This window comes from Camelus ferus, chromosome 12 (genome assembly GCF_009834535.1).
Source record: "Camelus ferus isolate YT-003-E chromosome 12, BCGSAC_Cfer_1.0, whole genome shotgun sequence".
NCBI classification, from domain to species: Eukaryota; Metazoa; Chordata; class Mammalia; order Artiodactyla; family Camelidae; genus Camelus; species Camelus ferus.
The window spans coordinates 42,101,581-42,113,752 of record NC_045707.1 but is presented as its reverse complement, the minus strand read 5'-3'; the positions used below and the strand labels follow the sequence as shown (position 1 = coordinate 42,113,752).

Genomic DNA, 12,172 nt, shown 5'->3' with positions numbered 1-12,172 from the left:
GTGATATTTCTACCCTGTCTGACAACAATTTATGTTATACCACTACACGCTAGGTCCTATTGGCTCAGAGGACAGGGGATTTGGGGGCTCAGAGGAGGGACATCTAACCTTGTATATGAGGGTTTCTAGAGAAACCCTTGTCTTTGTGAGACTTATGAATCCCTCGACATTTCCCAGATGAAGGGTGAGGAGATTTATCAGGGCAGAGGGTACAATCTGAATAAACCCCAGAGGTGATAGGGAGTTTACTGAATTCAGTGAAGTGCTGATATGAAGAGCAGATTGACAAGAAACAAGGCTGAGGTCCCATGGAGGGCCTTGTGTGCTGTGGTAAAGAACTTGGATTTATCCCGAGGACAGTGAGGACCAGTGAAGAGTGCTAAGAGTTCTAGGACCGGCTCAGTTATCTTCAGTTCCATGGTCCCACTGGCACTTGCACATCACAACTTGAGTGGTCCTGCTCTGTGGTCAGGAGCAGATAAATGCCCTCCTAGAGGTTTATGGCCTGGGTTTTGCATTTAGCCTCCTTCAAGTGCAAGTGTTCCTCTAAGGACCACATCCATACTGGTGTCTGGCGGAAAAACTGTTTCTTGGCTCCCATGAGGGGCATAAGAGGCCCTAATGCAGTGGCTGAGAGCCTGTCTTTGGGGCCAGACCTCAGGAAAGCAGAGAACTTGTTTTACACGCTTCACCCAGCTCTGGCTGAGAGCCCATTAATAAGCCCCAGTGCTGAGGGGCAGGTATTGTGTCGGTTACTATGGCATCACCTTGGAAAGGATCACTCAGTGAGAGCCACAGCAGCCGAGTGAGGCAGGAGGGGAATGTGGTCAGAGGCAGCAGGGGAGGCTGGAGACAGGCTGCAGATGCTGTCGCTGGTCTCAGGAGACCTCGTGGCTAGAGCCCACTTTAGCTTCTCCAGCTGCAGCCCAGGGAGGGAGCCAGGCTGCGCTCAGACTGAGCGTGGCTGCCTGAGACAGCACCACCGTCTGCTGCTGAAAGGGGCTGAATTTCCAGTCTCAGACCACTTGGCCTCTCCTTTTTTTGGAGGCGGGGGTGTTGTCTCATCTTGAAAGATCTGGGCTGGGCTTCATCTCCTTTTTTATTTTAAGCAGTTACCTTCATGAAAATTGACTGCCAGGTGTTCACCGAGGAAAGCAGAGTGGTCCCCAGGCTGGAGCGGAAAAAGGATGACAGTTTCCGAGACTGATTGGTGACGGCTTGGAGGTATCCCACCCCCAATTCAAAATGCCTTTTAAAACATTTGATATCTTCAAAGAAAAAATTTTGAAACCTGGAAAGGAAAGAGTGAAGAATGCTGTGGGAGATTCATTGGGGATTTTACAAAGGTAAAGTTTGATTGCAAACTTTAGGTTTATTTCTGAGTAGCTTCACATCGCTGGTGTTTAGAGACCTTGCTTCACGTTTTTAAAGCCACATTTTGAAAAGGAGTGGGTAGGTAAAGTTAGATGGCTTCTGGAGCCCCTTCCAGCTTCAGCAGGCTGTGCCTGGAGGAAAAGAAGGTGCATCAAAAATGTAAGATTAAATTAGGAAAATACCAAGACAAGCTTCTGCACATACAGCAGGATTAGCACTTGTTGGAGATGGTAATATTGTATATTGTGTGTTTGGCATTGAATTAGAAAAGACTTAGGGAGATAATATTTCATGTTAATTCAATAGTAATAACAAAATCAGGAACCAATTTATATGGTTATGCTTTGAGCTGAAATAATTTTTAAGATTTTTCACTTCATTTTTCACTATACACAAAGATTAGGTATTTGCATATTATGTGGCTTATAAACTATATTAAGTGGTTCTTGATTGTGTAGATTTCAAAAAGAAGGAAACTACAATAGTTTGAAGAAAGTAACTGAAAACATTTGTATTCTTTAAAGCAGAAAATCTTACATGATTCAGTAACTGGGAAAGTGTTAAGTATTATCATTGAATGTTTTTGCCAAACCAAAAAATAGATCTTTTTTTAAAAAAGTAAGATATATTTTTATTGGAAGAATTTGCCATAAATGAATGAATTGATGACATTTTAATTTATGATTTTTTTATAGACAATAGTAAATGCCTTCCTAGTTTTTGTAGATTAATTAATAAGCAGTCCTTATGTGCAAGGTAAAATGACTCCATTAATCTCTCTGATAAATAAATGTGCAAACACCCTTGATAAGACTTTTATGATTATTTATAATCCTGATGAGTGAAAATGCCATCTGGCATCTCCTTTAAAATTTTCTACCTATATTTTCTCTTAAATTTAAGAGAAATTTTTAATTTCTTAAACTAGCATTTAAAGGACTATCTCTAGGCACACTGAAATTGATTTCATTTCTTGTGTTTTATAACGCAGAGGTTCCGCTCCTGTCAGTATTAAATTTCCCTTTGTATCACTCTTGATGAGCTTAGCAAGAGGAGTGGGTTGGGCATCTTATTAATTTAGTAATTAAAAACAAAAAGGTTTCCATCAGAACTACACTGAATGATCATGTATAGACAAAAACCCACCTCAGTGACAGTAGGAAAACATAGGAAATGATTACAATAACCTTTTCTTTTAAGAATATTTTATCCTTCTGTCAAGCACTCCCAGGTAACATCTTATCATGGTAGCATTCGTTTGATTAGAAATGCAAAAGAGGGCACAGTGGCTTAATTGGCATATTCAAGTGATGACAAAGGAATCCGACAAAGTCAGAAATAAAAACCATGACTTTGGACCATAGTCGTCACTATCATCACCAAACTCTGTGCCTTCATTTAGAAAATACTCGAAAAAAAGGACTTAGGAGTGTTCTTTTCCAATTTAGATTGCTTTCTAAAAATTAATCCCTTTTTCAATAAGGGACTTACCCTGAGTGCTGGTTTTACTGTGTTTGATTGGATGAGCCACTGGAAGAGCCTTTCATTTAACCAGATTGGTTTGCTTAGGGATATAACAAAATTAGTAACTGTCAAGTTATGCGACCTCAACTCAGAATTGAGCTATGGGTCTAGGACTCTGAACAGTTTCCTCAGAATTGCATCATGGAACAATTAAAAAACAAACAAACAAACAAAATCTCCAACAACATCTACCACATTTCTGGGGATAGAGATTACACTAAATGCATCCTAGATGTTTTGTCGCCATAATTGTAGAATGGCTTTAGAATAAATAAAGCCAAACTCAGACCTCTTCTTTTAGTAATCCCTAGACAGAAATTATAGGCAAAGGAAGAAAAAAAAAGCCTAATTAACCAGAGATCTAAGTTGATCCTCAGCTCTAGTGGTCTCCGAGGAGAGCTCCAGGATTAGGGCTCCTCCAGCAAAAACAGCTCTGCCATGCACTTGGTGTTAACTTCAGAGTCTCTAGGATAATTATAAAGTAGCTTCCCCAAAGCCTTTCCTCCCCTCGTTGATTTTTACATAAAACTAGTTGACAGAATCCAGGAAAGAAAGGAAAGAAAGGAAGAAAGAGAGAAAGAAAGAGAGAAAGAAAGAAAGAAAGAGAAAGAAAGAGGAAGAAAGAGAGGAAGAAAGAGAGGAAGATAGAGAGGAAGATAGGAAGGAAGGAAGGAAGGAAGGAAGGAAGGAAGGAAGGAAGGAACTGTTTTCTGTTTTGTAAGGGGCAGGAACACTGGGAAGTGAGAAACCCCACTTCATAATTTAGCAATCAGTATAAGTCATAGATGTCTAATAATGTTTGAGACTGAGATCGTCATCTAAATGGAATTTTTGAGATGCTTTTTAGTCAGAGTGTTCCTCATGGTCAGGGGAGTGGCAAATGCACAGGGAAGCATCTGAAGTTCGCACATGGGGCTGATTGCAGTCAGGCGTTATTAGTCTTCTTGGAGAACAGCCATTGAAAAGAAGCAGCTGAACAGTTAATCAGTTAAAGGTACAATGATATTTTAGAAGTATAGGAAGAAAGATGATGCATTATTGTTCCAGTATTGTTCCAGTACTGGAACAGATGACATAGACGGTGTTACACTTGGAAGTTAATGTCCAAGAATTGATATAGAGATTTGTTAAACTTAAATGACAATATGAATGTCCTCTAATTACTTATGTGTAATAAATGATAATAACAAATATTTAGTATGTTTCAGGTACTGTAAAATTATTTAATTCTATTAACAATCCAATGAGGTGGGGTCGATTTTACAGATGAAAAAACTGAGGCATAGAGAGGTTAGGTAAATCGCCCAAGGTCACACAGCTTGTAAGTAGCAAAGCTGGTTTTCAGATCAGACATTCTCTGCCCACCATTCTTAATCATTGCACTATGCTACCATTCTAATCAAGTCTCTGTTCTTCTTACTTGCTGTCTTGAAATCTAATCACTTATTTAGGTTTTTGGAGTTACTTGGGCTGCAATGTAGCCAGCAACCTCTGCCTCTTAAGGCAAGTATGGGCTTTTATCCTAATCAGTTGTCATATGGGAGACTTTCTTCAAGGGATACTGAGGGTGAGTCTGGTCTCTTTATAAGTATTCATATCTCCCCTTTAAAGAGATGGTACCAATCCCCGTACTATGTCCATCCTCAGCATTCAGCAGTTGTGTACAGAACATAGGTCCCAGATATGCACTGTCTGCTCCATTGACAAAAGCAGGTGTGTGAGAATGGGCTCTGAGATCAGGTGGCCCTGGGTTCCAACTGCTGTGACATTATTTAAGACCTCAGGCAACTTGGCTCCACTCCTTGTAGTCAGGGTGATTCTATTAAAACAAAGTCAGATCACATCTCTCCCCTTTTCAAAACCTCCCTACAGTTTTTCATCTCACTCAGAGTTGAAGCCAGTGTCCTTTCAATGGCCTCAAGGCCCCACATAATCCACAGGACCTTGAGAAGTCTCTCTGACTTCATCTCTGACCTTCATTTCCTGCCTCGCCCCACTCCAGCCACACCCTGCTCTTATTAGAGCTCCCTGGACCCACTCCTGTGCCAGCTTTTGCACCCTGAAAGTTTTTTTCCCAAATAGCCTGATGGCTCATCCCCATACTTTCTTCAAGTCTCTTTAAAGGTCACCTTCCCAGGGAGGACTTTCTGGACCATCCTATTTAAAGATAAAGCTCACCTTCCCTCCTCCTCCCACCCACTCCACGACCCTCTTCCCTGGTTTATTTTACTCCACCTCTATCTTAGGTAGGGTTCCTTAAAAGCAGAGCCTGAGTCAGGATTTGGATGAGCCTAGGATGTGATTTATTGAGGGGGAGCTCTCCCTGAAAAAATTGGAAGGGAGGGAGTAAAGCAGGATAGGAAAGGAGAAAACTGAGCAAGGATGTGATCTCGGGTAATGCACAGGGACCAGGTCACAGTGGGAAGCTGTGGGTTGTCCCACTGAGCAAGGGGATCAGCCTTCTGTGTCTTTGCATCAGTCAGTCATTGACCGTGGGCTGCCCTAGCAGGGATGGAGGTTTATAATGGAGCCCATGTAGCAGTGGGGAATTCTCCTAAGAAGGGAGCAGTTGCAAGCTGTTAGCCTCTCTGGAAGTGTGCTGGCCTGAGAAAAAGGACCTGGGGAGTACATTACATCCCACTCATTGCACCACTCAGATCCACTTGCTTCTCACATTCAGTTCATTCCAAGTGAACAGCTTCTCCAAGACTCCGTGGTCATACTTCCTGAGGAACCTTCAAGAGAAGAGTTGGTGGGATGAACTCCAGCTCCCACTGCTCTGGCTGGTCCCTCCTCTCCACCCATTCTCGATTCCCCTCACTTCTGTTATCTTGCCTGGTGGGCTGATCCAGACTTCAATCCCTGAGGAGTCTAAACCCTCGGTTAACATACCCTTATAGTTATGGTTGCTGTACTTCTGTTAAACTAGACAAGGCAGTATCAGGAAAAGTCGTAGTGAATCACCTGAGTGCCTGACATAGGTCTTCCTCCTCCTGCGATGAAACAGCAGTCCTAAATCATCCTGAGCATCAGGACCAATTTCTCTCGCCAGCGTGGTGACCCCTGGCCTTCCCTCTTGGTCTTGGCTTGAAGATCCCAACATGACCGAGCAGCAGTGATAGCCTTATATTTATCGGGATTTCTTTGTATTTCCGAGTGGAAGAATTCTTCCTTGGGAATCAGGACTTCTAGGCCAACAGAGCCTGAAGTTGAGGAGATGAGGCAGTCCTCATCTGGGTTCCTGGGAATGATGGTGAGTGGGGCCACTCCTACTTCCACTCCTCGTTTCTCAGACCCAGGTATTGTACCTGCTGGGGGAAAAGCACCATATGATAACTGTTGGTTTATGGAATATACTGCATCTGGAAGGTAGCACTCTATCCTCACAGAGATTTATCTCTAAGCTGATGCCTCAGCTGCTTCTTCAAGAGGTTTTCTCAGCTCTGGTCGGCTTCCAGCTTCTGGAAGGTGCAGTGCATGCTAGACCAGAGGATCCCATTATCATGTGCCCACTGCTGTACCTCTTTGCCATAAACTGGGTGGGTATCTTGGTCTTACGTGATGTTATGTGGGATCCCATTTTGGCTAACCAAGATGCTGTGAATCCTTGGATAGTGATGCTGACCAAGGCTTGCAGCCTGAAAAGACAAACTCATACGTGGAATATATGTCAACCCCAATCAGGATGAATTGCCACTCTTTGCAGGATGAAAGGAGTCAGATACAAACAATTTGCCTGGTTTTTCTCCTCAGCAATTGTGCTACGTCAGGGGCTCAGCACTGGTTTTGTTGCCGACAGCAATGGTAGCTACAGCAGTCTTGGTGAGTGGGACCCCGAGCTTAGACTACATCTGTTACCATGGTTGCTTCAGGAGTCCACTGTTCTAGAACTGGGTGGCCGGGAACAGAAGCTGGCTAACACCAACCAGCCAAGTCAGCCTGTCCATTGGCTGCTTAGTGCCTCTTCCACATGGAAGCTGTCTGGCATGTGTTCACACACAGCGTGAAGGTCCGGCACTTCGTGTCCACTCTCATAGGTTCTCCTGCCCGTCTGGCAGTTCCTGTGAGTCCAATCCCTCCCCTGCCATTCTGACTTTGTTTCCCTTATTGCTGATCTTTAAGTGCTGCCTCTGGCCTCTGCTACTCCAGGATTCTGTCATTTCAACTGCCACTAGGGAGCCCAGTTCTGGAACAGCACCTCCTACTGTCGGATCCAACCTGCAGATGACAGCCACTGCTGAGCATCTCCGTGGTGTGGGTGGCCTGTCACTGCTACATTCCTCATTGCCTTGGTAAAGGCAGTATCCCTCAGGCCCCTGAAGGAGATGGTGAGCTTGTGGGTTTTCTGGTCTTACATAGCAAATCCACTATAGCATGTCCACTTCTTCGAGCATTTTGATACCTTTCTCTATAATCTACCGTGATAGCTCTGGCATTTCTCATAAAAAACAAAAACAGTTTAAAAAGTCCTATGTATTGAAGAGCATGATCAACATAAAAAATGTCATGAATTTTTATATTTCAAATAACAGACATCAAAGTTTTAGCTACAGGAACAGAAGATAACCAATTTAATTCTCACTAGTGCATCTCTATGGACAAATTAAATTCTGTAGTCATTATAACAGGCATTAAAAGATGAAATAGGCCTGTAATATAGACAACGAAGGAAAGGAGAGGAAGTGGACCCCTAGACCCAAGGGAGAACACTCTTGTGATCTTGGGTATTCTCTGTTCAAAATAAATACGAATGGCAAGAGGAATGATGTTGGCCATGTCTATTAAACCATGACCTGACTTTGCCCAGTCCCCATCTTCAGGGTCTCATTCAAAAGGGGAAGTCACTGATGGTCAAATCCACTTCAAAGATGTGCTCTGCTTAATTACTGAACCACAAGAAACTCTCATTTTTTTAAAAAGTCATAGTGGCCATAATCTCTGACCACAATGCAATAATTACTAGAAACTAGTACACAATTTTTTTTAAGTCATCAGTCTCCTCCTCTTGGCATCTCTTACTTTGTCTAAGCTTCTGAGAGCCACATTAGCAGCTCATTAGAATCACTTTCTTGTTTTTTGCCAGGATGGTGAATCCTGTGTCATGGGATAGTCCCTCTGTTTTATTTCCCTAGGGCTGCTATAACAAAATATCACAAACTGGGTGGCTTAAATTTATTTATTCTCTCACAATTCTGGAAGCCAGAAGTCCAAAATCAAGCCATCAGCATGGCCGTGCTCTCCCTAAAGGCTTTGAAAGAGGATACATCTTTGCCTCTTCCTTGCTTCTGGTGGTTGCTGGTAAATCCTTAGCATTCCTTGGTGTTCCTTGGCTTGTTGACACATCACTTCAGTCTCTACCTCTGTTGTCACATGGCCTTCTCCTCCTGAGTTTCTGTGTTTATGTGCTCAATTCCCTTCTTTTTATAGGGACACCAGTCATTGGATTAGGGTGGTCCAAGTAAGAAGAGGAGGGACATCTATCTTCCAACAAGAAGAATGGCTCTTCTGCAGGTCCAGAGGCATTTAGGGCAGAGGTTCAAGTGCATCTGTCCTCTAACCCAGCACTCAGGTATCCTTCCATCCCAGCTCTCAGGGTACCATTTCTTTCTATTTTTAAATTTTTTGTGGAGGTACGAAGGATTGAACCCAGGACCTTGTGCATGCAAAGCATGTGCTCTACCACTGAGCTACACCTGCCACACTCAGGGTACCATTTCTTAACAGGATCTGGACTTTGGTGTAAGAGACCTACCCAGGCTCAGAATTCTACCTTCTTCGGAATTCTGCTGTTTCATTTTTTTAAACTCAGCTTTTGTTTTGGAATAATTTTAGAAAAGTTACAAAGATAGTACAGAGATTTTCTATATTCTCCTAATTTGGTTTCCCCTAATGTTAACATCTTAACATTGTTATTGTACGTTTGTCAAAACTAAGACACCAACATTGGTACATTACTAATTAAACTCTAACACTTCATTAAGATTTCATTAGTTTTTCCATTAATATCTTTTTTCCTGTTCCTGAATCCAATCCAGGATACCACATTGCCCTGGTCATCGTGTCTCCTTGGTCTCCTCTGATCTGTGACAGTTTCTCAGCCTTTTCTTGTTTTTCATGACTTGGACAGTTTTGAGGAATACTGGTTGGGTATTTTGCAGACTGTTCCTCATTTTGAGTTGTCTGAATTTTCTCGTGATTAGACTAGGATTGTGAGCTTTTAGAAAGAACACCACAGAGGTGAAATGCCTTTCTCGTCACATCATATCAGGGGGTTAACCTTGATTGCTTGGTTAAGGAAGTGTTTGCCCCATCTCTCCACTTTCCGTACTCTGTTCTTTGGAAGCAAGTCACTAAGTGCAGCCCACACCAGAGGGGATTCTGCCATCTTTACAGTGAAGTCTTGTGCCTGATCTTTAGTTCTATCTGCCCTCCAACTGCAGGAGGTGAGGGTCTCTTTAAATGGTGACAAGGAAGCAACTGACACTCACATGCTTTCTTTTATTGGTGATTGACTGGTCAAATCCTGTCATTTTCTCTCTTCAAAGCATCAGTGGCATTTAACAATAGCCACTCAACTCCTTGTAGAAACTGCTGTTTCTCCCAAACCTCCCAAATACCAGTGATATTGCATGGACCACTGCATCCGCTTGCACCTGTATCCCAGCCCTGTTTACCACAGCTGAAAATCTTAGCATTTGCCCTGGTACTGCATACAGGGAACTATCAACACTCACCTACCACCAGTGTTGCGGTCCTCATTGCCAGCCAGCTTGTGAGTAATCAGACTCCAAGATCTCGTTATTAGGGTCTGCTTCCTGAGGTCTCCATCTCAGAGGTCTGTCCAAGCAGTAGGGCATAGGACCCTTTAGCTTTTAGTCCCTTAGCCTCTCTCTTCTAACCACCTCTCATTTTCTTCTAGTCTGGCAGTAGATTTCTTTATCTAGGGTTTATTTTCTCTCTTTCTCCAACTTCCCCCAAATGTCTTTACAATAACCAAATTCTCTAAATGCTTCTTAAAGTTTAATACAAGGGCCATAGACTCAATGCCTACAGAGTGAGGCTGGCCATATTGTATTTTCTGACAGACACATTTTTTGTTCTTTTTTTTTCATTCTTATTTTTTATTGAACTGTAGTTGATTTACAATGTTAGTGTCAGGTATAGTAAAGCAATTCAGATATATATATATATTTATATAGTCATACCCTGCTTCACTACAGCTCACCACAAGAAACTGAATATAGTTCCTTGTGCTATACAGTAGGTACTTACTGTTTATTTATCTCATGTATAGTAATGTATATTCATAATTCCGAACTCCCAATTTATCCCTCCCCACCATTTTCCCCCCGGTAACCTTTGTTTTCTATGTCTGTGAGTCTATTTCTGGCTTGTAAATAAAATTTGTATTTTTTTGGTTTCACATATAAGTGATACCATATGATATTTGTCTTTTTCTGACAAAGACACACTTCAGATGTCAGCACACAGATATTGTCTCCATGTCCACAAAAAAATATGGCATCATTCAAAGTTCTTAGTTGGAATCAACAGAATCCACTCTAGCTAAAGTGGAGTGAAATTTAGTAAAGCACATTAGTAAGCTTTCAGACTTCCTGGGAGGACCAGATCTGGATGCTCCATCTGCAATAAAAAGGCAGCAGAGAACATATTGTATCATACTGCTAAACTATTCTAGATAAAACACAGCCACCACCAATACTTACCTCTAAGTACTGATTATAGTCCAGAATTCTGCCACAGCAGTGACAGAGGAACCAGCTGCTTCCACCACTGCATTTGCCACATTTTCTTTGCCATTGTCCCTGCATACTGCAGCCTCCTCTTGTTGCTTCCTTCAGCATCTAATCTCACTCATGTGCTTCTGATTCTGCAGAATCCACATCACATGCCAACATCATAGCTACAAAAGAGCATATGAAAGGTAGTTTTCTCTGCTGGTAAGGCCCGACTCAAAACACCAAGAGGCAGTTCAGACTTTGGGCAGCTGAAAATGATGGTTATCCAATACGTATGCTTGTTTCCAGTCTGATTTTTATTTTTCTACTTCTTATAGAGATATGGGTACAAAATATATTTTCCTTTCTTCTTACCTATAACTAAGAAAAGAAACAACACTAGCTTAATGTTAAATGACAACTGAGCTCAGTGCTGGGGTGACATTAGGGAGTGATGGGGACTGCATTAAACAGGAGAGCTAATTGTAGCCATGAGAGAATGTGGACCTAATAATACCAGATTTTCAGAGTTTTCAAAATAAGCCAGAAATCCAAGTGTTTTTGGTTTTTGTTGCTGTTGTTTGTTTGTTTTTGGAACACTCTCCTGGTTTTTAAATTCTGACAGTTAATCCAAATTCAAAAAAAAAAAAACAAACCATATACACATTATAGCACATAAACAAAACAAGTCCATGGGCCAGATGTGGCCATTGGGCTGTTGGTTTGCCACTGTAGCTTAGGCTATTGGAATTAAAAAAGCCATAGAGATTAAGACTTTTTGTCCTACCGTCTATCTTTTAAAAAATTTTATTTATTCATTTTTAGACAACTTTAAGTATTACTTTCCATTTACAGTTATTACAGAATATTTGCTGTAGCCCCCATGTTGTACAATACATCCTGGAGCCTATCTTACACCCAGTAGCTTGTACCTCCCACGCCGCCACCTCTATATTGCCCCTCCCTCCTTCTGTCCATCTTATCACTCTCTGTGTAAGTGCCTGTTAGCCCCACCGGCCCTCCAGCCAGCCAAGGGGGCTTGTCTTCCCTGTGTTGGACCCCAGGACTGGGGCGCCCAATATGTGGCTTGAACTGCTCACTCCCAGAGTGGATCTCTTTCTGTGTAACCTCCCTTTTCCTCTGAGTCCCATCCCTGGGGTACAGGTCCCGACCTGATCTCTCCTCTTCCCCTCCTACCCAATTCTGTGTGGATCTTTCTTGCAGCCTTTGTTGTACAAGAGTCTTTCTGCCCATTTCCAGTTAGTTTTCAGTGAGAACTGTCCCACATGTAGGTCTATTTTTGATGTGTTCGTGGGGGGAGGTGAGGTCCACTTCCTCCAACACCACCATCTTTATCTCCTTCTTACCATTTTCTGACCAGGTAATGAGCACTGACTCTCTGCTTTTATGAGTGGACAGGAAAGGGTGAAATTCCAGGAGGAAGACAAAAACAGCAGAGGTTAACACTTCAAAATCTGTGAAACAATTCTGAGTACGAGGGTACTTGGTTCCCGAATTTATGAGTTTATAGCCTC

The 12,172-nt window shown here is 42.3% G+C and overlaps 1 protein-coding gene across 2 annotated transcripts in view; it reads left to right on the top strand.

Moving 5' to 3' along the window:
- Positions 1–12,172, top strand: part of SLC17A8 (solute carrier family 17 member 8) — a 54,652-nt gene that overhangs the window by 8,387 nt on the left and 34,093 nt on the right. Inside the window, exon 3 of one of the 2 annotated variants that reach the window (XM_006193335.3) lies at positions 1,113–1,346. In XM_006193335.3, coding sequence (XP_006193397.1) covers positions 1,246–1,346 — 101 coding nt within the window. In that variant the 5' untranslated portion in view covers positions 1,113–1,245. Of the gene's footprint in view, positions 1–1,112; positions 1,347–8,371; positions 8,468–12,172 lie in introns of those variants that run through there. The other variant, XM_032493556.1, reaches the window with a different exon arrangement.